This window comes from Betta splendens, chromosome 8 (assembly GCF_900634795.4).
Source record: "Betta splendens chromosome 8, fBetSpl5.4, whole genome shotgun sequence".
NCBI lineage: Eukaryota > Metazoa > Chordata > Actinopteri > Anabantiformes > Osphronemidae > Betta > Betta splendens.
The window spans coordinates 8,857,882-8,881,307 of NC_040888.2; the positions used below are offsets into that span (position 1 = coordinate 8,857,882).

The 23,426-nt window shown below is 43.8% G+C and overlaps 3 protein-coding genes across 3 annotated transcripts in view; all 3 read left to right on the forward strand.

Moving 5' to 3' along the window:
- The first annotated feature begins 678 nt into the window (after positions 1-678).
- kat2a (K(lysine) acetyltransferase 2A) lies at positions 679-6,660 on the forward strand. Its single transcript, XM_029159614.3, has 18 exons — positions 679-1,217; positions 1,504-1,627; positions 1,712-1,857; positions 1,934-2,023; positions 2,167-2,348; positions 2,476-2,667; positions 2,828-2,934; positions 3,026-3,130; positions 3,263-3,399; positions 3,475-3,683; positions 3,757-3,883; positions 3,972-4,082; positions 4,170-4,313; positions 4,408-4,522; positions 4,594-4,630; positions 4,762-4,825; positions 4,910-4,994; positions 5,112-6,660. Exons 1-18 carry the CDS (start codon positions 993-995, stop codon positions 5,303-5,305), a joined length of 2,394 nt encoding a protein of 797 aa, XP_029015447.1. The 5' UTR covers positions 679-992; the 3' UTR covers positions 5,306-6,660.
- A 1,029-nt stretch (positions 6,661-7,689) lies between these two features.
- On the forward strand, positions 7,690-11,673 carry dhx58 (DEXH (Asp-Glu-X-His) box polypeptide 58). Its single transcript, XM_029159865.3, has 12 exons — positions 7,690-7,841; positions 7,925-8,115; positions 8,208-8,412; positions 8,491-8,681; positions 8,756-8,869; positions 8,950-9,082; positions 9,172-9,357; positions 9,452-9,702; positions 9,801-10,112; positions 10,195-10,385; positions 10,461-10,560; positions 10,639-11,673. The coding sequence occupies exons 2-12, from the start codon at positions 7,939-7,941 to the stop codon at positions 10,831-10,833; spliced, it is 2,055 nt and encodes a 684-aa protein (XP_029015698.1). The 5' UTR covers positions 7,690-7,841; positions 7,925-7,938; the 3' UTR covers positions 10,834-11,673.
- Positions 11,674-21,670: 9,997 nt separating this feature from the next.
- znf385c (zinc finger protein 385C) overlaps positions 21,671-23,426 on the forward strand; it is an 89,465-nt gene continuing 87,709 nt past the window's right edge. The window contains exon 1 of the mRNA XM_029159574.3: positions 21,671-21,800. The gene's annotated coding sequence lies outside the window, so the exon portion shown is untranslated. The remainder of the gene's footprint in view (positions 21,801-23,426) is intronic.

The following is a 23,426-nucleotide window of genomic DNA, read 5'->3' on the forward strand; positions in this document are numbered from 1 at the left end:
GAGGTTCAGGTTTGTCTCGAAAAGCTTTTATTAGACAATATAAGTAAAATTAAGAACACCTGAACAGCGACATGAAGCAAAAACAGTTAAAAAGACACTTTGTTAACATTTTATGTACAACGTAGTACAGTACAGGTAGAGTAAATATAAGGTCTTGGAAGGGTTATTGCCCAGTAATAAATATAAATTTTGTACCGTCTGCATAAATGGTGGGGTTTATAATACTATAGGTTGTATTATCTGACCAATGGAAGTGACTGACATATGGATCTGGATATGACATATGGATATGGTATCTGACATATAGAAGTGACTGACAAGCCTTTCCTTTACCATGTGCCCATCCCTGACCCCAGGAGACCTCCTCCTGATTAAACAGGCTGTGTTCTTACTAATGTGGCGTACAACAAAAAAACGAGAGAAAATTATTTTCCATTCAGCACACTGGACACAATGTGATTCTCTGTGCAGTACAGCTGTCATATCTGAAAAGACGAAGGACGCGTGTTCACAAGAAACCAATAACGACTAACTCTGGATAAAATGCGCTATAGAATAATTATTAATATTAATATACTTATTTCACCTGCCCCGCCGAAGTGAACTAACAACTCCAGGCTCTGAGTTGCGCACTGGCCAACACTGCGCCAGGCGACGGCGTGATTGCGCACAGGATTTGCATGTCCAAAACAGGACAGGCTTCCTTCGGAGCGGACGCGTATTTCCTGGCTTCTTGGAGTTATCGCTACGTTTTAGTGTTGTATTGCAAATTGCAAGATGGTAGCCGTCGTATAGAGTCGTTTATTTTAAGGCCGTAAACCGAATTGACAATCCGTGGTTTTCTGACCACCCACTATCTCTGGCTTAGCGAATATTCTGTCAATAAGTCAAATCGATTTGTAAACATTGCCGCCTTCTTTTATTTTCCCGACCGTCCCTGAAGGCAACGTATGAGCTAAAAAGGAGTTGAGGAAGAGTGTAGCAGCGTGGATATGTCGGACCCGGCGGCACAGGCCTTGCAACCCCGGCTTCTCCAAGCCCAGTCTGCTGGGTCGGCTGGGTCCAGTACGACCGCGACCAGCTCCGGGTCACTTCATAGTGATCCGGCAAGACCGGGACTGAGCCAGCAACAGCGTGCAAGCCAGAAGAAGGCCCAAGTTCGGTCTTTTCCACGGGCGAAAAAGCTCGAGAAACTTGGCGTATTCTCCGCATGCAAGGTAGCTAGCATAGCTAGCCAAAGTTGACCATAACAAAGCCCCGTCAGGACACTGTTAGCGTGGCTGTGTGTTGTAGCACCGCAGTCAATATGAAAAACAGGACTTAATGGTCTAATGGTAACTTTAATGGCTACCCGGCCGCTCTCAAGTAGCGCTGTAAACACATTGTTTCCCAGTAAGTCTTGGGCGGCGAATGCACTAGCAGCTAGCCTAACTGCTCGCTCTCATGTTGGCGTACTGGACGCGCTTCATGTGCCGTTCGGCTCTTTTGCGTTTTTTCCCCCAGGCTAGTGACACATGCAAGTGCAATGGATGGAAAAACCCGAACCCACCGTCAGCCCCTCGTATGGACCTGCAACAGCAAGCGGCCAGTCTGAGCGAGCCGTGCCGCAGCTGTGGACATGCTCTGGGTACAAATCTCTCCAGTACCGGTTTAATATACCAATTTTTATTATACCACATATATCATATTTAATGTAATGCTGTGTTCACAGCTGATCACGTGTCCCACTTGGAGAATGTCTCAGAGGATGAGATTAATAGACTGCTGGGCATGGTCGTAGATGTGGAGAACCTCTTTATGTCAGTGCACAAAGAGGAGGACACTGATACCAAACAGGTCTACTTCTACCTTTTCAAGGTAAGAAGATTGGAAACTACTAACAATCAAGGTCATAATATTTCGTTAACGTCTAATATCTGACTCTTTGCTGTAGCTGCTGAGGAAATGCATCCTACAGATGAGTCAGCCGGTTGTAGAGGGGTCCCTTGGAAGTCCACCTTTTGAAAGGCCTAACATTGAGCAGGTGAGCGAGAAACTAAATCATCAGGTCACACGCGATGCTTTTCAGTTGCAGCTGATAGAGTAGGTGTCGGAAAACACGTTGGATGGAGAATCTGTGAAATTCACGTTCATGTGATTATGCCTCTTTTTTTTCTGATTTCAAAGGGGGTGTTGAATTTCGTTCAGTATAAGTTCAGTCACCTGGCACCAAAGGAAAGGCAGACCATGTTTGAGCTGTCGAAGATGTTTCTGTTGTGCCTGAACTACTGGAAGCTGGAGACACCAACGCAGTATCGCCAGCGCACCCAGAAAGACGATGGGACAGCTTACAAAGTAGACTATACCAGGTGTGTGCATGTTTTGTAAAGACGCAGATCAGCAGGACAGTCTCACCAAGTCTTTATGTTAAGTATATGAATGCTTGTGTTTGCTGTATTGACCTTTTGTCTTCTATGTTTCTCTTATGTTACACAGGTGGTTGTGCTACTGTCATGTCCCCCAGAGTAACGACAGCCTGCCACGCTACGAAACAACACAGGTGTTCGGCCGCAGTTTACTCAAGTCCATCTTTAGTGTGACGCGACGCCAACTGCTGGAGAAATTCAGAGTGGAGAAGGATAAACTGCTGCCAGAGAAACGCACACTCATCCTGACACATTTCCCCAAGTGAGGGCAGACTATTAACTCTTAATAGTTAATGACCTTTCATTCCTACGTGTCTCTGCGCTGCTTTAGATTTGTTATTATCACTTCTGTGAATCTACTTTGTGTGTGAGAATATTGCACACGACATATGAATTGAGAATTTACACGGGTGTATCTTCAGGTTTCTCTCGATGTTGGAGGAGGAAATATATGGGGAGAATTCGCCCATCTGGGAGGCTGACTTTACTATGCCTGCCTCAGACGGCACACAGCTGGGGCATCAAACAGGTGAGGCGAATGTGCCCTAGGATGCACCCCTAGACGGCTGTGTTTTGTGTTTGAAATAACCGTCCTGTATGTTGGTGTGTCTTCTTGGCAGTGATCAGTCCTGCTGCTGTGTCAGGCTCTCCAGCTCTGTCTAAAGGTCTGAGCAGCGTCGCATCTCTGAACAGTGGGGACACTAGAGGAGCAGAGCCCATGACAGGTCAGCAAGGAGTCACAAACATGTTATACAGAGAACTGACCAATAAATATTATACTCATGGAAACTGTTTAATATGAAAGCAGTAGTTACTTGGCTGATAATTTCTGTTGTTTTGCTCTAAAAAATGTTTAGGGGAGAAACGCAAACTTCCGGAGGCGTTGACCCTCGAAGATGCCAAGCGGATACGTGTGATGGGGGACATTCCCATGGAGCTGGTCAATGAAGTCATGATGACAATCACTGACCCTGCTGCTATGCTCGGACCAGAGGTGTGTTTAAATCCCAGGCCGTTAAGGGAAAACAAGCAGTGCTGTGTTGCTCACACGATGTGTTTGTCTGGGTAGACTAACCTACTGACGCCAAACGCTGCCCGTGATGAGACCGCCAGACTGGAGGAGAGGCGTGGCATCATAGAGTTCCATGTCATTGGAAACTCGCTTTCCCAGAAGTCCAACAAAAAGATTCTGATGTGGCTGGTCGGCCTGCAGAACGTCTTTTCTCACCAGTTGCCTCGCATGCCCAAAGAGTACATCACACGATTGGTGTTTGACCCGTAAGTAGATCTCGCGACACAGACTCATCAGGCAGTTTCCTACAAACTATGCTGATGTCTCAAATCTTTACAGGAAGCACAAGACACTAGCCCTTATCAAAGACGGCCGTGTCATCGGAGGCATCTGTTTTAGGATGTTCCCTACTCAGGGCTTCACAGAGATTGTCTTCTGTGCCGTCACATCCAATGAGCAAGTGAAAGTACGTGACTGTTTTCTCATGATGAATGTGGTGGTCTAAGTAGTTCTAACAATATGCATTCAACATTTTTTTTGTTCTTGAATGAAAGGGCTACGGTACCCATCTGATGAACCACCTGAAAGAGTACCACATCAAACACAACATACTCTATTTCCTCACGTACGCTGACGAGTATGCCATCGGCTACTTCAAGAAGCAGGTACTGCACGCGTGGCCTGTACAAAAGCTCTGCCTTTGCCCTTTCCCTCCGTCTTCCCTTGCTCTATAATTTGTTTTTTGCTCCCAGGGCTTTTCCAAAGATATCAAAGTGCCGAAGAGTCGATACCTGGGATACATCAAAGACTATGAAGGAGCGACTCTTATGGAGTGTGAGCTGAACCCTAGAATCCCTTACACTGAGCTCTCTCATATCATTAAAAGACAGAAGGAGGTACGTGAGGTTGCTTTTATTAAATTAGACTTTTAGACCTTTTGCTCAAATGCTTTAAGTTCAACGTCTCATAAGTTTTAAATTGTTTAATCAGATCATCAAGAAGCTGATTGAGAGAAAACAGAATCAGATCAGGAAGGTTTATCCTGGTCTCACCTGCTTCAAAGAGGGAGTACGACAGATCCCAGTGGAGAGTATCCCAGGCATCAGTAAGTCCGGCTTATGTACAGTGCATTTTGTTTACAAATACACACATCACTTAAGTTTTATTTTGTTTCAGGAGAGACAGGCTGGAAGCCCAGTAACAAGGACAAAGGGTAAAATCCTGAGATTTTATAATTACACATATTTTGTTTTACTGAGTCATCAACAATATAATATACAATGGATTTAGAAAATTCAGTTTTGTTTTTATCAACATTATACTTACAGTTTAATGTGCTTATAGGAAAGAGGTGAAAGACCCTGACGTATTGTACAATATGCTGAAGAACCTTTTGGCCCAGATCAAAGTAAGCCTCATTTTGATATTGGACAGAAACACACAGGAGAAACAGGAAGTCAAGCTAACCAGAACTTTCACACATCATCCTCAGACTCATCCTGATGCCTGGCCCTTCATGGAACCAGTGAAGAAATCAGAGGCTCCAGATTACTACGAGATCATCCGCTTTCCAATTGGTTCCGTTCCTCTTTCTCTTTATTTAACTCCTTCTATTGTCAGACATGGTTTTCATAGTTGAATCGAGTCATTTACATTCATTTGGTCCTCTCCCTCTTTTTGTTTTCTCCACACAGACCTGAAAACCATGACAGAGAGACTAAAGAACAAATACTATGTGACCAAGAAGCTTTTTATTGCCGACCTACAGCGAATAATCACCAACTGTCGTGAGTACAACCCTCCAGACAGCGAGTACTGCAAGTGTGCCAACACCTTGGAGAAATTCTTCTACTTTAAATTAAAAGACGGCGGCTTGATAGAGAAATGAAGTCGGCCACAGATTTACTTACAGATTCCCTAACAGACAGGCAGCAGCTGTCATTGCTGCCACACACCATGACAGAGCGGATCATGAAGAAACTACTGATGGCTGTGTTGTATCCAAGTTAACTTGACTGACGAATATTACAAGGAAACCGTTGGACTGTCTAGAAACATCAGTGTTTTGAGCATTACAAAAGGACATTACCATTACGCTTAAAGTTAACGTCTAGGTTGTCTGCTGCTCCGAGTGAGGTAACGGTCTGTATAAACGTTTCATTAGGCAAACCAAAGCTATAGCTCCAAGTTCTAACAACACCTTCAACCATTATTTATTGGTTCATTCCATTTTGTTTGTTACTCGGGCAGAAGTACTTATAGCGTAGAGTTCTGCCACAGAAAATCGGACCTCGGGACCTAAAGCCACGTTGCCTTCTGTTACTGAGAGACACTTGAACATCTCGGCCATTGACATGGGTGTTAGAGAAAATATTCTTTGAAGTCCCCAAGATTTTAATGAAAGATGAGCAGTACTCTGAAGAGCGCTAAGTCAACACTGAAGGAGTTGGCCCAGACCAATACAGTGATTAGGATACTTAAAATAGGGGCTCTGTGACATTATTCATATTCTTTTATTCACAAAAGATTAATTATCATAACATACTTGTAGATAAACCGATAATTTACCTATTGGTTGCGTTCCTAAATTCACGCAGTAGAAACCTCTAGTGACTGACTGGATATTAAATATTTCTAGCACTTGTGTACTAAATGCACATTTTCCCTAGGTGATGCCTTCAAGAAAAGTTTCCACATTCACAACCACATAATCTGCTTATATGAACGTTTACTATAACATACTGTCATGCTTGCAGGTGATACTGTAGTTGTTGGCATAGGTTTTTCTTTCCAGTACTAGTCACTTCTACACATTTGCTAAATAGTGCGTTTGGTGTGTGTACAGCCACATTTATTGTGGTAGCGTCACAGATTTCATTTATGTTGTTTAAGAACAGTTCAGTGCTTCCACATCCTTTATGGGAAGTGACTGTCCAGTGCTGGTTAAATGACTCACTTCCTTGTGTGATGTATGTATCCATGTATGTATGTTTTTGTGGGTGAGTGGATGTTTATTTTGTACTTGAAGCGTGACTAGCTTTGAATTACTGAAGTGATGTCAATCTTGCATTATTCGGGGTTGTCAGTTGCGTAATTCTCCCTCAATCTGCCTATGCTGCATTTCAAATTTTCTTAACACAAAAAGTTAAGTTTGTGAATTTTCCACCTGTTTGGATGACGGCTACTGTTAAATGCCATTTACTGTAACTGTAATACATGACAATAAAGGTTTTTAATAAAGTATTTGTGCATGTTGTTTCTATGCTGTTAAGAACCTATTTACCCATTATCCTTGAAGTTTAGATTTCTTCTGTCATTGCATTATGGACTGTCTGTTGTTCTTGCAGAGTCTCCCTGACTGGGGCAGCTCTGCAAAACTGGTTTTACTTTTGTTTCACATCTTAAAACCACGTAATGGGTCGTGTTGAATGTTGCCTGCAGCACTTACAATCACTCAAAGAATATTATAGTGCTTCTTGGGCTGTTAATAAAGTAGCAATAATAGTATTATCCATTTTCAATACTTTTAACAAACTAATAAGAAGGCTTATGTACAAAAGATAGCTGACACATTTAAAGTGAAGCTATGATTCAATTACAAATGAATACAATTTCCTTTCTATTGTACTTACTGGGCATTTTCAGATACACCTGTATAATTTTTAATGCAATTACAGCATCTTGTGTTTTTTTACAGTTTAGTAATTTCTGTTGTTAAAACTGTCCAAAGTAGTGTTCATACTGTATGTTAATTACTGAATTCATATTTAAAGGTAAGGTTCAGTAAACAGTAAAGAGCTCTCATTGATACTCACATAAGTCATTGTTCGCATTGGTTAAATCTCAACTTCTAACTGCACTTCCTGTCCTGCAAAACACATCTGTAGCATACACACTAAGTAAAATGTAGCTGACTAACGTTAGGCTGGGAAACCAGGAGTCGAATGAAGGCCGCATTGAAACGTAAGTTGGGAATTCTCTGCTCTTGTTTTAATTATTGGTCTGAGTTTCGTTTTCCTGATGTCATGAAGAGCACACGGGGCCCAGTGGGGGTGCGCGTAGAGCATTGAACTCTGGCAAAAGTGTCAACAAAAATATACAAATTAGCTTTAATCCAATTAGAGTGACATATACACAGCGGATAGATATATGCTTAGTCATGGCCTTAGTTAAAAATACCTGTAAGGAACTCGTTTGGAGTGCGGCGCCGGGTCTCCGTGTCGCTGCAGAGGAGCCTGGCTGCCGCCCCTCCAGAGGCCCCCTCAGCAGGGCCCAAGGGTTCAGACGTGTTTAGCTTTCATTTTTCCTTCCTACCGTCACACAGCTGATCCAAACGCATTATAAAAGCCCAGCACTCGCTCGATGTTGTGTCAGCTGACGGAGAGCAGCTGGAAACATAACACGGATCTTTTCACAGCTGACCGGTGAGTAATTAAACTTTCAAAATGTTCACAGTAAAACGACACGGAGCCTTCTGCGATTTGTGAATTTCTACGTTGTTAAATAGGAGCAAGGTGCAGAATGGGCGAGTTTGAGCTGCATGGGTACCAGGGGGAGGTGATCCAAAGGGCTCTTCAGAAGGAGAACGTAATCATTTGGCTGCCGACAGGGGGTGGAAAGACCCGTTGTGCTGTGTATGTGGCCAAAGATCACCTGGAGACCACACCTGGGGCTAAGGTGGTGGTCCTGGTAAACAAGGTGAGAGGAGGACAGTAAACAAACAGTTTAAATGCAGGGACCCAAATGATGGTATGATCCTGCTGTAAACGCTGTTTGGTGCGTTCTTTCAGGTTCACCTTGTAGATCAACATTACAACAAAGAGTTCAGACCTCATTTGGGCCGGAATTACAACCTGGTGCCGGTCAGTGGAGACACGGAGCAGAAGGATTTCTTTGGGAAGGTGATGCAGGAGGCAGATGTGATCATCTGCACTGCACAGATCCTGTACAACGCTCTGATCAGCAAGGAGGAAGCTAAACATGCTGAGCTCTCAGGTCAGTGAAAGGTGGTCGTTGAAATGTGAATGAACTTGAACGCCACGCTTGTGATTGACGCTTCTTTGTCCCGTACAGACATTACTTTACTCATAATTGACGAGTGCCACCACACCCAAAAGGAGACTGTCTACAATAAAATAATGAGATTATATGTGGAGAAGAAGATGCAAAAACAGGGTCAACTGCCTCAGATTCTGGGGCTCACAGCGTCACCCGGGGCAGGGGGAGCGAAGTCCCTGCAGAATGCTGTGGCGCACGTCCTCCAGGTCAGACACTTTTATTTATTTGTTTTATAATTGAATTGTCACTCATTAGAACTTGACTACCTGACCACCCACAGATTTGCGCCAACTTGGACTCTGCCATAGTTTCAACTAAAAACTATGTCCCTGAGCTGAAGAGGGTGGTACCCCGACCCGTAAAAAAGTTTGACATTGTGGAGAAAAGACCTGAAGTAAGATATTTGATGGTAAAAACCATTACTTGGAGCAGTACAGCCACACTGCTTATGGTAATAACAAGAGTTTTGTCTAGGACCCCCTGGGTGAACATCTAAAACAGATGATGCAGCTGGTACATGAGTTCATGAACGTGCCCCCTGAGTTCAGGCTGAGAGAGTGCGGCACGCAGGAGTACGAGGCAGACGTGGTGCTTCTGGAGAAGCAAGGTAAGGGCACAAGTCGTGCTGTTGCCAGTTCTACCACCTGCAGCGCTTTGGATGACACTCTTTCACCGTGTGTGTGTCTGTGGGTTCAGGGGTAAGTGAGCACAACAGGACGCTGGCACAATGTGCACTCCACCTGAGGAGGTACAACGACGCCCTGCTCATCAACGACACCCTGCGCATGATGGACGCTTACAGCCACCTGGAGGAATTCTACAGCACAAAGTCCAGAAACGCCATTGATGGGACAGACATCTTTCTGCTGGGACTTTTCCAAGGTGGGGCCACAGAGCATCACCTTGATATTGTCATCTGCACAGTTGTAAGTTATAACTGCAACTTTGAGTGAATATCACTGTTGTTGATGCACAGAGAATCAGGTGGAGCTGAAGAAGATTGCAAGGGATCCTCGCTACGAGAACCCAAAGATGGGCAAACTTGAGAGCGTTCTGCTGAAGCAGTTTGACTCAGGTGTGAATTCAAGGGGCATCCTTTTTTGCAAAACCCGCGAAAGCACTCACCGCCTCAACAACTGGGTCCTTGAAAACACTCTTCTACAGGACGCTGGCATCAAGCCTGCTGTCCTTACCGGGGCTGGTAACGGCAGCACTTACATGACGCAGGTGTGAGACCATCTTCACCTCCGAGTCCAGTTTATTTCACACCGTCTGTTTCCGCAGCCTCAGTCCTCACCTGCATCATTTGCGACCTTCCCTTGCAGCACGAGCAGGAGGATACAATTCGCAATTTTCGCCAGGGCAAGCTCAACCTGCTGATCTCCACCAGTGTGGCCGAGGAAGGCCTCGACATCCCAGAATGCAACCTGGTGGTGCGCTACGGATTGCTTACCAATGAAATTGCCCAGCAGCAGGCCATCGGACGGGCCCGAGCACCAGACAGCCAGTACTCCGTGGTCGCTCAAGCAGGGGGGCGGGAACAGCGCAGAGAGTTTGTGAACGAGCACCTGGAGGAGCTAACAGGGGAAGCCATCGAAGTGGTCCAAGCTATGAGCCCCAAAGATTTTCAACAAAAGGTAGGGGGGGTGTTACTGTGTGGATCCCTATCCCCCTCTCTCACTGTTTATTCCATGACTCTCTATTATTCACTGTTTCCAGATAAGCCAACTACAGATGCAGGCAGTGCTTGAAAGTAAATTGGCTGAGAGACTCCAAACAGAGAAGAGGAGTCGCTACACAGCTGCCAGGGTCCAGCTCCAGTGTCGAAACTGCTTTAAGTCCGTGGCCCTGGGCAGCGCCATTAAGCTCATTGATAATACACATTATGTCAACATCAGTCCTGACTTCAGGTGAGTAAAGGTTTTGTGAGTGAAGCGTTTGCAAAAAACTCAATACTATTGATGACTAATTGTGACTTTTCTCAGGGAACACTACACATTCGGTGGGCAGGTGATGCTGGAGAGGACTTTCGAGGATTGGGAGCCTGGGCGTACGATTCACTGCAATAATGGCAACTGCAACAAGGTAAAGTGGAACTTTAGACGTTGATTTGCACATTGTGAACACTGTCATGCTAAAGCAGTTCATCTGCTATATTTACAGCAGTGGGGATTTGAAATCAAGTACAAGAATGCTGTCGTTCTGCCTAATCTGGCCATTAAAAACTTTGCTCTGGAGACCCCTGACGGCAGACAAACTGTGAAGAAGTGGAAGGACGTCCCTTTTGCCGTTGACGACTTCAGCTTTGAAGAATACTGTGACAACTACCCTGACCTCCTTGATGAAGACACCGACTAGAGAGCTCTGTGTTATACCCACGTTTAATCTCTTTTCCCTTTAGTGTATGTGGGGTTACTGTAAATTTTTGGTTCTACATGTTTACATTATTTTATTTACTGATTTTATTTAGCCCTGCAACTGACTGGCGACTGACTGACTGTTCAGGGTGTACCATGCCTCTCGCCCTCAGCTAGCTGGGATGAGCTCCCCCCTTCTGTGACCCCAAATGGGACCAAGCAGTAGTTAATGGATGGATAGACGGATTTGATGTATTTCCTCTGACAGAAATGAGCTTTTCTGCATCATCAGTTTTAACTATCATGAACACAGACTGATTATCTTTTTTAAACTTCTAAAGGGGGGGGGGGTAAAAGCTATGTGTTTATTTATGCATGCTGATGATTTTCTATCTGGCCTGCTGTCTTCAGGTCACTTTCAATATTAACAGTGGCCATGAACTGACAACAATTTTATTATACCACTTCTGAAATAATACATGTATTGGAAAGTAGTTTATGGTTTGTTGCCTCTAGCAACCGCTAGATGTCAGTGTTGTTCAATCTTAAACATCTCTCCTCACTGCCAGAAAAGCCTCTAGTGCTAATCTGTGGTTTATCTCGTAAAGGTTTGTTTGTGCGTAAACTGTGTCTGCTGTGTTGTCCATTGTGCCTGTGGCTCATTACAGGGTTATGTGTTTGAGCTTTCACGTCTAATCCATCTACACAAAGAAGCTGATTTGTTAAACACGCAAACAAGGGGAAGGAAACCATTGATTGCAGGCATGAAACTGTCCTGGATAGATTTAGATGTGACCCAAAGAAGAAACAGTAATGTCTCTTAATAAAGCTGATGCCATTAGGTCAACTTCACTGAGTCAAATCTAACCGAGAGCTAGAGTCAGTGGTGCTGCCATGGGCACAATCTCACTAAATAGCAGCTCTGTTCCCGCCATGCCTGACTCACATTACATCAGGCAGAGAGGAGCCACACGGTGTGTGATTTATAGTGATCAAGCTCAGACTCTATAATCAACGCCGATTACTTCCTTTCACATCCCAGCTCGACCCCCCATGCATCTTAATTGCAATTAGCTCTCTTCGGAAATTAAAGTAGCTCTGAGTAGTTGGGCAAAGGATGACAACATTGTGTGCATTGTGTAAATAGGTGTTTGTGTGAACTCAGGGGATGCTGATTATACACTGGGCCTCCTGTCACTGTCATCTAGGGCAGCGTGGACTCTGTACTATCTACTGAATCTAAACGTTTGAATAATGGAGGATTGGTCTCCTTTCTTAATGTTTGTCTGAGTTAACTAAAATCCTACAAGCCTAATTAATTACAAAATCAGGAACTATCAGGAGCATTTATTTTGCTTTTGGAATAAAATAGTCCAATAATAATAACCACTTACGTTTATGTTCATCTGTTCTAGTCTAATCTATCTTGGGTGTTGCCTGATGTTTGATTGACAGGTCAATTTTAAAATTAGCTTTTTGTAAGGGAAGCTCGGCGACACGCCCGCCTGACAACGCTATTAACAGGATTAAAGCAGAAATGTGACCAGTAATTTCAGAACTTTGGGAAAATGATTTATGTTTTAAAAGAAACTACATGTTTAAACAATTAATAACTGTTAAATAGTTACATGGTCCTGTGTTATCCTTCTCAAATGCACGTGGTGTTGGCGTAAATTAGCTCCTCGCGCGCACAGCTTTACCGTCCCAGGTCTATTGAAGACGGCCTTCTTCTTCTTCTCGTTGTTTACTGGGACCTGGAAAGCAACGAATTGGTGCATTACCGCCGCCACCTGGTGGACTGTGAGTCAGACGTCTCATGAAAACATTGTTCTGTAATAAAACCACTGCAAAAATAAAGCAGCAATGTTTACCCTCCCAGTCAAATTCAAGAAACTAAATAATGTATAGAACTCAGATACATACGTTTTACGGGTTTCTCCTCAGGGACCGGTCGGCTTGTCAGCCAGCTGCTTGTCCGGTCTGACAGCGTGCTGTGTTGCTCCATAGTGCTTGTTGAGGTGATTTTAGCAGTGTTTTTACTCTAGCACCAGTGGATGAGGTTGGCTTGGTGACACAGTGTTGCACTCACCGCCCAGGAGAGGGCGCCATATGAGGGACCGAGACCGGCACAATAACAGCTTAGAGTGGTCTGTTCATGAAGACACAAGCCGGAGATGAACCAGGATGCATTTTATGAAGACAGTGATGACTGCGATATGCATCCATCAAGGTCTGATAAACATTCTGAAATAAATGATGGATTGGATTTTGAGCATATCAAGGCTTATTATCTTGGCAGTGGCAAAAGTTCAATACCCAGCTAATACATTGCTTTTAATGGTTGCCCACATAGCAGCTTCTGCTTCACACTGAGTCTGTGCTTTCGTGATCTGTGGTCACAGTGTTGACTCTTCATATTCTGAATGCAACGTCTTTCTCTCGAGTCAACGAAGGACTGTCTCCTGAAAGCTGGCGAGTTGTACCCTTATTCCTTCCATCACCTTGATCATTGTCTAGTTATAAAGGCGTTCCTCTGATAAATGATCCAGCTTATCCAGCTATGAATCACATAAGACACCAAACATCAAACTACAGATTGCAGTTGTTAGATTCATATAATCATTACTTCTTGTCTCCACCCGGCTGGTGGAGCCCTAAGCCATAAATTGACTACAAAATATTTTAATTTCACAGTACATTCCTTTTTAACAGCTAGTTGCTTGGAAATGTGTTTGTGTGTATTTTCAGGACAATGTGAAAGCAATTATAGCAGGCAAGGGACCCGTCTTTGTTGTCCTTTGTCCTCAGAAGTGGACTGGAATTCTGGTGTCTGTGGCAGTGGAGGGTTACCAGCCTATTTCATGCTTTATTATAGAGCAGATAATGGACTCACTGCTATTGCTGGCTGGACTTTATTGTAGATTAGAAGTCTGGAAATTCAAGAATGAGCTTGCAGATTATCTCTTTTATCTTCTCCCCCTTCTCCCACTGTCTTTTGAGGTTTTAAATGTTTCATTAAAACATTTTAACATGTACTGTATCAGAAGTACAAACATTGGTGCTTAAATGTCTAAGGAAAGTAGGTCAGGTGAAGTCAGGCATTTCGTCAGGTGCTTCATACAAAAGATATTTGTAGATCAGGAAGCAAGAACTCTTTCTCGAAACGTCTGAGCAAATGTCATGAAATTGTGAGATTTGCGCACGTATTAAACAATTTCACACAGAATGTTTATACATCTGTGACCGATGTGAGACACGCTCAAAATAACATTGGGCCGATTTGCAAACGTCCTAATGTCTATAAATGGTTGAACATGCATTTGTGAGGGGTTTTGATAGAGGTTTACCACCATCCTTCACGGATGTGTTCTGTGTCTATGTCTTTTCTCTGTCCCTGCTTTGGACTTTTTAGCAGAAACACTCTAATCTTTTTGATTAATCCATGCTGAGATGCTTTGAGTTATCCCAACTGGTGGGATTATTGTGGACTCGTACAGCCACTGGCTTTGTTCATTCCTCTGTGCTGGTCATTGCAGGATGATTGAGTGTTTCTCTTTGTGTGTGTGGACGTACAGTAAGAGGTAACTGAATAAGACTTGAACATGCAAGTCCTGGTTTGCTATTATTTCCAGCACCAACTCTGAAGAAGAAAAGAACAAGATAAAATGACTACAGCCGTCTGAAAAATGTTTTAGAGAATTATGCAGCAGGCAGAAGGAGAGAAATTATTAAATGGAACAAGTGGAACAAGGGGCAGAGAGGCGAGCACAGAAAAGGAAGAAATGCTGATTATTAAATGAAGAACAAGGAGAGAACGATTAAGGCTGATGAAAAGAACTATGACTAGAGAGTGAAGCAAAGATGAAGAAGAACAGCGTCCTGGAGCAGGAACTCTGTGGATAAAGCGGTTCATCATCTGTAACCTTGGCAGGACACAACAACAACAACAACAACAACAACAACAACAAAAACAACAAAAACAACAACAACAACAACAACAACAACAACAACAACAACAACAACAACAACAAGAGTGCGTTTATAATCACTGCTCCATTCCCTCAGCAGCCCAGTGAAACAGGGAAAAATGGGTTCCTTTCTTCCAGTAGGAGCTGGAGATAAGTAGAAGAGTCTCACAGAGCATAAAAAGATTTCTACTGACTTATGAGGCTCTAGGACAGCAAGGTATTGATCCCTTTACCCCATCAGAACAAGCAGAAGGAAGCGGAGTGGAGGCTGGAAACCTTAAAATGGTTTCCATACGTTTTCAGTGTGTGAGGGCAGCTGAAAACCTTGAAAGTACTGGAAATTTCCGCTTATATTAGGACGCAGTCTTCTTCTCAATGCAATGAATTTAGAGAGGTTTAAAAGAAATATAGCTACCGCTGCCGTCATTAACGCTGTCATCACCGACAATAAAAACAACATCAGCAAAAAGACAAATAGAGCCATCGATCATACGCGTGGAGCTGCAGGTCACGGGCTGCAGCTTCGCGTAATAGAGGCTCTACATTAACGGGTGGCGCCTTTTGACAGATCCAATTAGAAAGAGCTGCGTCCCTTTGCCAGTGCCCTGCCCTCCAGGCAACCCTTGGTAGCCTGGCATCCGCACAGCTCCACCTCAGCCACCGGCAACGCTCGACTCTTGCATCACGGGAATCTGCAGGGAGCCTGGTAGCAATTAGGATCAGTGTCCACTCACTCATCGTAGCTTGTGTTGGCGTCAGACCTTCGCCCGGAACTACAGCGAGCACGTTTCATGCCGCCACCACGCTTCTGTGCGATTCAAAATGTCTATTCCTGTCTGGAGTGAACCTGCTTTACTGTCGCCCGTCCACAAACGTCCAAATGATAGGCTTTGTGTCTAAGGAGAAAAGGGGGTCATGTTTCACAGCGACGGAGCACAGTGAAATGTGCGACTCCTGCCAAGGAGGAGAAACTCGTTTCTGCTAAATCCATTCTTTTGTCCCCATCTCGGGCCGGCTTTCTTTGTGTACCCTTCACTGTCTCTCCAGCCAGTCCTCCCTCTCAATTATTCCAGGGAAACAACCGACTTGTCATTCTTTTTTTTTTCCTTCAATAGCTAATGGCTTATCTATCCACCTCTACCCAACAGTTAAGCCAATTAATTCGATCAAGCTATTGAAAGTCATTTTCTGTTGCAGCGGGGGAGCAGCGCCAGACTGACATCATCCACTGCTACATCCATTGTTAAGAGAAGAGCAACACTGAGTAAAACCGAGGTAAATTAGCCTGAATGGATCTGGAAGTAATTTTGTGTCCGTACTGTTCAATTATATTTCAGTGAGCATCATCTCCCTGTTTTTTTTATTTTTCGGCCCTAAAGACGATGTCTTGGTCGTACGATGAGGTCGTCTTGTGGCATGAATCAAAATGTGCTGTCAGCATGAAAGCCTGGCTATAGCTCGACACCTGCGATGCGATATGTGTGTGTGCATCACATGGAGCTGGTCTATTACCATTTTTTGACTTCCTGTTATTTTGTTGCCTTTGGAAACAGAAACGGCTCCGACTGAAACCTGCGGCAGAAGGAGCGGTGAGCAATCCCACTCCTCACGCAGGCCTTTGATGCTCCCCATTGTCTTGCAGAGCTGCAGGAAATTGAAAGGGGAGATGAGGGGAGCGTTAGCGGAGGGGAGAGCAGGCAGTGACGTGCGGCACGTCGGGGTTCTCTGGGACGCGGTGCGCGGAAATGAACCAGCCTTGCGTGACCCGCGAGAGCGCGCTCTCAAAGTGAAAGGATCCACAGGCCGAAGAAGGAGGAGCAGCTGCTTCAGAAAACATGACGGATCAAATGCATTTTATTTTTTTTTTAACTAGATGTAGGTTTAATATTTTGACACTACCTCTCCTCCCCAGTGCACCCAGAGCTCTGTTCTAATTCAGAGGAAACACTAAACACTCACCTAACCTTAAAAGAACACTTGTCCCTCAAGGATAAAGTTTTAATGGAACCAAGACTTTGATTTGAACCTTTTAAGTGACTTACACAAGAGATTGGTTCCTGTTCTGCTCTGTGTTGTTGCGCTGTTTCTATGTCTGTTCACATATGTTTCACATACCAATAATTTATGAACACAAGGTTATTTAATCCATTTGTGAATCCTAAAAAAATAGCTTTTTTTTATTTTACGGGGCGATGCATATTTTTGGGAATACATTAAAATATCATTTTTATAAGACATGAATAGTTCTCCATTAGCTGCTGTAAATACAAATTATGACTCACGCTGGTCTAATGCTTTTCATTAGCCAGATTTTTAGCTGGAGCCTGCTACTCACTAAACAACTGGGACTTGGATTTCAATAGCCAAATTTCTGCAGCCAAGTTACTCTCTTCCGGGTTGTTTAAATGGAGATGAACACAGGCACCCATCTGTTAATTCAGAATGACACATACGCAGTGAAGGAGAGCTGTTCACATTTACCCCCCGCGTGCTCATGTAGCATAGCGAAGGGGAAGAAGTGCAACGTGGCAGTTCAGGCCCGGGAAAGTGGGTTTGCTCTGGCGGGAAATGGCTATTTACGTATCTGGAAATGGAGTGGGCCTTTCTGACATTTTCATAGCCCTGCAGGCAAGAGTAACCTTTAGCAAAAACAGAACGATTAAAGAAACGGGAGGGGGAAAACGGAGCGCGTGGTGGCGCCGAAAGCTGAGGAGGTGATTGCACGGGAAACTTACAAAATGATTGGAAACTGGATTTGGGAGAAGGGATGGGGAGTGTGGAATAAAGATGGATGGAAATAGACAAAAATCATGTAGAGGTCAGGGAACGGTAGCAAGGAGAACAGAGAACAAAGACTGGCAGGTGGAAAATCAAGAAAATAAAGGGAATAATGGAGGGCAATCATGGAAGGTTAAAAAATATATTTGAATAAAGTTCTGGGCATAACCTATTCCCACCTTTTTATAATGGCCTTTGTGCAACTCTAGCATCTGTACTGATGGGACATGACAGAAATTTAGCATGTAGCGTGTCACCGCGAGGCTTCCCAGTGGTTCAGCTGAGACTGGGAGGCCGTTAGCTACTGGCCCCACAAAGCTCTGATTAGTCACAGTGCTGCTGGGAGGTGAAATGTTAACATGTGTTCGGTGACCACGCGACCACGCTGGTGTCATGGCTGCCACACTCGCTGTCTGCGCTTTAACATGGGACATGTCTATTTTACCAGATTTACCGCTGAGAGCAACATTAACTCCCAGCAGGCTCACAATTGACCTTCTACGTTAAAATGTGCTTGAAATAATGTCAGTTATTGTTGTGACGTTGAGGCACCATTGAAGCGATGTTGAACGCTAATGGTTGTAAAAAGGCTAACAAAATATTTATAAATTAATGTTGAACGTTTTTGTGCCGTTGATGTAACGTTGAAACAATATTTGATAACGTTGACAGCAAGACGTGGAAATAACGTTAATTGGCTTTATTATCTGGGAGGCACATTTCATTGCAAATTATGTATGAATTAATAGAGGAGTTAATATCTGGACAAAGCTTATCTGTTGGTCTTCAACCTGAGAAAATGGCACAGATGAGAAAATGAATGGCCAAAAAACTCTGTCAGCAGGTGGAGTTAATAGAACAAGATTAGTATAAAAATGTCATATAACAATATTGAATGAATGAATGAAAAAGACGCAAAGGTGTTTAATAAAATGAATATATAAATATATATATATATAAATATATTTATATATCCGTTTTATTTCATTCCAACCTGCCTCTTTGTGTAATTAAGTGAGGTCAGAATGGCGAACTGTGACTCTTTCATTACTTCAACAATAGGCTGAGATTCGCTGATGTGGAGAGGAGGAAATAAAAACTGCTCCACTGTTCCTCAACTAATTTTATTCTGTCATTTAAAATCCCTCTTGAGTTATACAGGGACAGAAAATGTTTTTGCATGATGAAAAGTGGACGTAGGCCCAACTTAGGGTTACTATGTGGAATACTGGAATAGAACGGTATCTATCATTTAAATCAGCAAAAGAATATTGAATAGGTGAGGCTAATTCATTAAAACCATTAAGATAATGGGTAAGAGGAGCAACAGTGGCTCCTAAATATCTTTTTAAAATTCCATAGGGACATTTTTTACACTCAAGTGCTTTTCTGGACTCTCATGCAAGGTCATCACTAAGATAAAACACAGGGGCACGACATTAACATCAACAGTCTGTCTGTCTGTTCAAGTCTTCAATAAGATGTGAGTGGGAGCTTTCTTGTAAACTGACAGTGAGTCGTTGTTGGGCATTTTCTGCTCTTCAATATGTATCACCTATGCGCCCTCGTCTCTGTGGAATGTAATATGTGATGCTGTTGTGTTTCCCTTCGGGGGGAAGGCCACAAAGGTCACCAGCAGCTGTGGGAGGGTCGGAGCAGACACACAGGCTGTAGGTGGCTCCTACTCAGGCTATGGCAAACGTCTGCTGCTGCTGCAGTGTATTGAGTTTGTCTCTAATACGGACTAATAAAGGTTTGAGTTGCCATATTTTAGCTAAGATTTATTTCAGAACATTGTTTCAGTTGTTAAAAAATTCCAACTCAATATTTTTGTGTGCCTTCACATTATTCAAAAAATACAGGTAAACATATTAAGAAAATTCATTTTTTAATTGAAAATTCAGTTCAGAATATTAAATGAATATGAGTATAAATATGGATTGTGTTGTGTTACATAACATGCTGCTCCTTTCTAAGGTGCCCCTGACCTTTTCTTAGGGATTCTTTATTTGGACCCAGTCACTCAACTGTGAATCTGTTCTGCTGCAGACGTCAGGTGAATTGCTTCGGCCTGGATGGACAGGTCCGACTTAGTGACTGGAGGAGATCATCAGCGCCGTCTCATCCTAACATGGCCGCCTGTCATTTCTTCACATCCACACAAAGTTCCTTCTATTCGTGACTCAACCGCCTTGAGGCCTTCACTCAGAAACAAATGGATCACTGCTTTTTACAGTAAAGTTTTTAACTGATGTTCCTAAATGTTCCTTCATACTGCCTCCTTTTGTTTTGCTCGATTCCCATTTCCCTCACTCTGGTCCACGAAGGGCGCCATTTAAAGATGAGTTTTAAAGTTCATGTTGGATGGACACAGCTTGACACTTCAGTTGCTGTGGAAACCAGGTTGACGCATGGACACGTTTGTTGAGAACAGTTTGAGTGGGAGTTTGAGAGGCTCTACAGGCTTGTCAAGATTTATGGATTTACTGTACGATTCTTCCATTCTGCCTAGTGGCAATTTATCCACCAGGAGATGGAGGAATGGATGGTCAGATTGATCTTAAAATGAAAGGTTCTCGAGATAATTCTCTGTTTTAGTATAAATAAAATAGAATAGAATAACAAAAACATCAGTACAACTATAGATTATAAACAAAAATAATTAGAAGCTTGTTCATGAGCTACTGTATAAATATTTCATCCTGGAAAACAGATGTTATTCAACACATGTTGTCGGTCCCTTTAAATCAGAGGTCACTGTTTCAGGAGGACCAGTGTCTAGGTAACAGTGTTTACTCATGTCTTTGGTTACGTACCACCATAAGCAGCCCATAATCAGCAAGGACATGAAAGGACATGCTGCACCAACAGTGTGAAGCCTCATGTGAGGCAGGTGCCTGCTGGTTTAATGATGCGCAGGGCTGGGACAATGACCAGTCAGATACTTCTTTAAGTCTGGCTTACACCCCGTCCTTCAGGCATTAACACACACACACACACACACACACACACACGCACACACACACACACACACACACACACACACACACACACCTCCCGCTCTGCGAGTGCACATCTAAGACGAAAGATTTGTCGTTTAACACATCATCGCCCCTGGATGTGGCTCAGGGTCAGATCTGTGGCCACAGGTGGCTCATTTATCACCCACCCCCCAAATAAGAGTTGAAGCTGTTGCCAAAAGGGCGAAGAAGTTAAATGATTTACGTGTTTTCTGGCTTTACGTAGTGTAAGATGGGCTTTTGAGAGAAGTGAGTGAGATTAGTTTTATTAATGTAATGCACAAAGCGTCCTACTGGGAAGCACAGCAAATATTTTCTGTCACATTAAATTCAGCATGTAAGGTATCAGGAAAATCATTATTAATAACCCTGAAACTGGTGGTTGAATCATGACACTGGCAAACTCAGCTGCTATTGCCTGTAACTGAACAGAACAGCATGCCAGTGTGGCCAAAGGTCAAGTGTGCTGCCAATGGGAATGGGTTCATTTGTATTTGGGGATGAAAATCAGTCAACCCTCAGGAGGTGCAGATCACACAGTTTCAGTTCAGGATCAGTTTTATTTTACTGTTATGATAAAACCACGTTTCACTCCATAGTAAAGGTTTTCTTATAGTAAGGCAAATTAAATATTACTATATATTACATGATATATATACATAGGTTATATGAAATAATATTTGTCCAATAGCTTAAAATGCCGTCATTGTTAATTAGCGAGACAAGAGTAAATAACAATTTGGATCGTTGACGTGTTAATGCGCTGCTGGAGCTACTCCAGCGGATCAGTCAGAAATAGCCAGAGTCAAGTTACGCTCATGTTACGCACATCTGGCCTGAAGATTTCACCTTAAAATCCCATAACGTGTGCTAAAAATACTGTAAATGGAAATATGACATAGTCTCATACAATGCAGAGGTTACAAGCGAAAAATGCTGTAGCCTCGATAAGCGATGTAACTTGTTATACAGCTTTTTTCCGAATGTGCTTTTGTTCAATCTATAAACTCACACCTTACATGCCATTATTGTGAAAATCCATTTCCGGTTCTTCCTTGCTAAGCACGTCTAACTTGCGAGCAAAGCGAGCCGCTGCAGCGCACAGCTCTGCCCTCCGCGGTGACTGGCAGTCTTCTCCGACGCGTCCGCGCTGCTTCTGGGCACGGACGAGCACCGGGAAAGTCGGGAACGGAACGGGACCGGTAAGACAATGCGCTTAGGTGCCTTGGTGCCGGCTGCCGCCACGCGCGTGCATCAGAGCCGTCCGGCCAAAAGTTTGGATGGGCTGAACCGGGTACTGATGTGGTGCTTTTACGTGCACAGCTCCGCTGGATTGTGAACGACCGGGACAAATTAAACGTGGTGTGAAGTTTTATTTCGCATTTCGCGGGTTAATGTCACGTTCATCATCATGGCCGTCTATTAACAATTAGTAAAATAATTTTAACTGGTTTGTAAAAACAGAACAAAAAAACTAATCGCTTATATTATCAAACTAATAAAAAAGTAATAGACCTAAATATATAAATAAAAGTAGATAAGATCAGAAATAAGTAGACACTGCACTAAATAGTTTACTTACTTGTTCTAAAATGTAACGTTTTAGTAATAGTCACTGCTAATATTTGGTTTATTGATTATATTCCTGGACCTAAAGTAAAACAACTGGGATCTGTTGTATTAGACTGGATTTTTAGAGATCACTGGCAAACATTTTACTCTCCTGTGACAACATGATAATGATTTTTCACGATGAGCAATAATTCTGCACATCGGCTGCAAAGCAGGTCCGGTCTCCAGGGACCTGCAGTGACAGATTTCCCAGCTACAGCTCGTGGACCTGATGAAGTTGAACATGCCTTCTATGAGTGTAAAGAGAAAACAGCGCCTGCGATGGGGTCCGGTCCGAATCGTGCATGCGTTTTCGTGGAGTTGGTGAGACTGTGACTCGGTTTTGTTGGACTGGCTGTGACAAGTGAGTGAAACCTCGGGGCAGATTTGAAGAAAGCGACTTTGGCGTCGGCCGGGTTTTCTCTGCTGGAGGAGGTGATAGGTGTAATTGTACACGCGCTACAAGGAGCCGAGTGGAGCAGGAGGATAGGCCTCCGAGTGGCGTGGAGCCCGTGTGGAGGGCAGGTTCTTCTGGGAAAAGCACTATTGTGTAAACGGCTGGCGGCTGCTCACTGTAATCTGCACTAGTTAGGTTAAAGCAGCTGCATCACTGTGGTTAAACGAATGAGAAGGCAAAGATAAAAAACTTCCTCTGGCCTTTTAATTCTTGCTTTGGGAGCATTAAATTATGACAACACATACTGATGCAGATGCAGATGGAGAGTCACAGCTGACTTCCACCTCAGGCTGCGTTTAGTGGCTTCATGCTACTTCTCAAGACACTTCATGTCATCAATAACAGGCGTGAAGGGGGTGAGTCTGGGGCCGCGCGCCGCCTTTCTGTGCGTTTCGGGGAATTTAAACGATGAATTATGTCTGGACGCGGCTCCGGAGATCTGATTGTGTTGCTTCGATGGAGACGACGGCGTCGGGCCGAGAAATGGAAAAACAGTGGCTCCTGCTGCTGAGGTCGCGGGAGATGTGACTCGGTTTGGGAACACAGAGGCGGTCGGAGCAGAGAGATGGAGGCGAGTGTGAACCGCTCACGGGTGCAGCCACATCTCTGTGACCTCCGAGCCTCCAGCTCTGGCCCCGCCCCCTACTCTGGCCCCGCCCCCGCCCTGGCCCCGCCCCCTCCTGCTGTCAGTAGGCCTCTCGGCACAAACGACAGCGTATGCACCCAGCCCACATTCCTTCTAGTGGACGAACACTTGTAT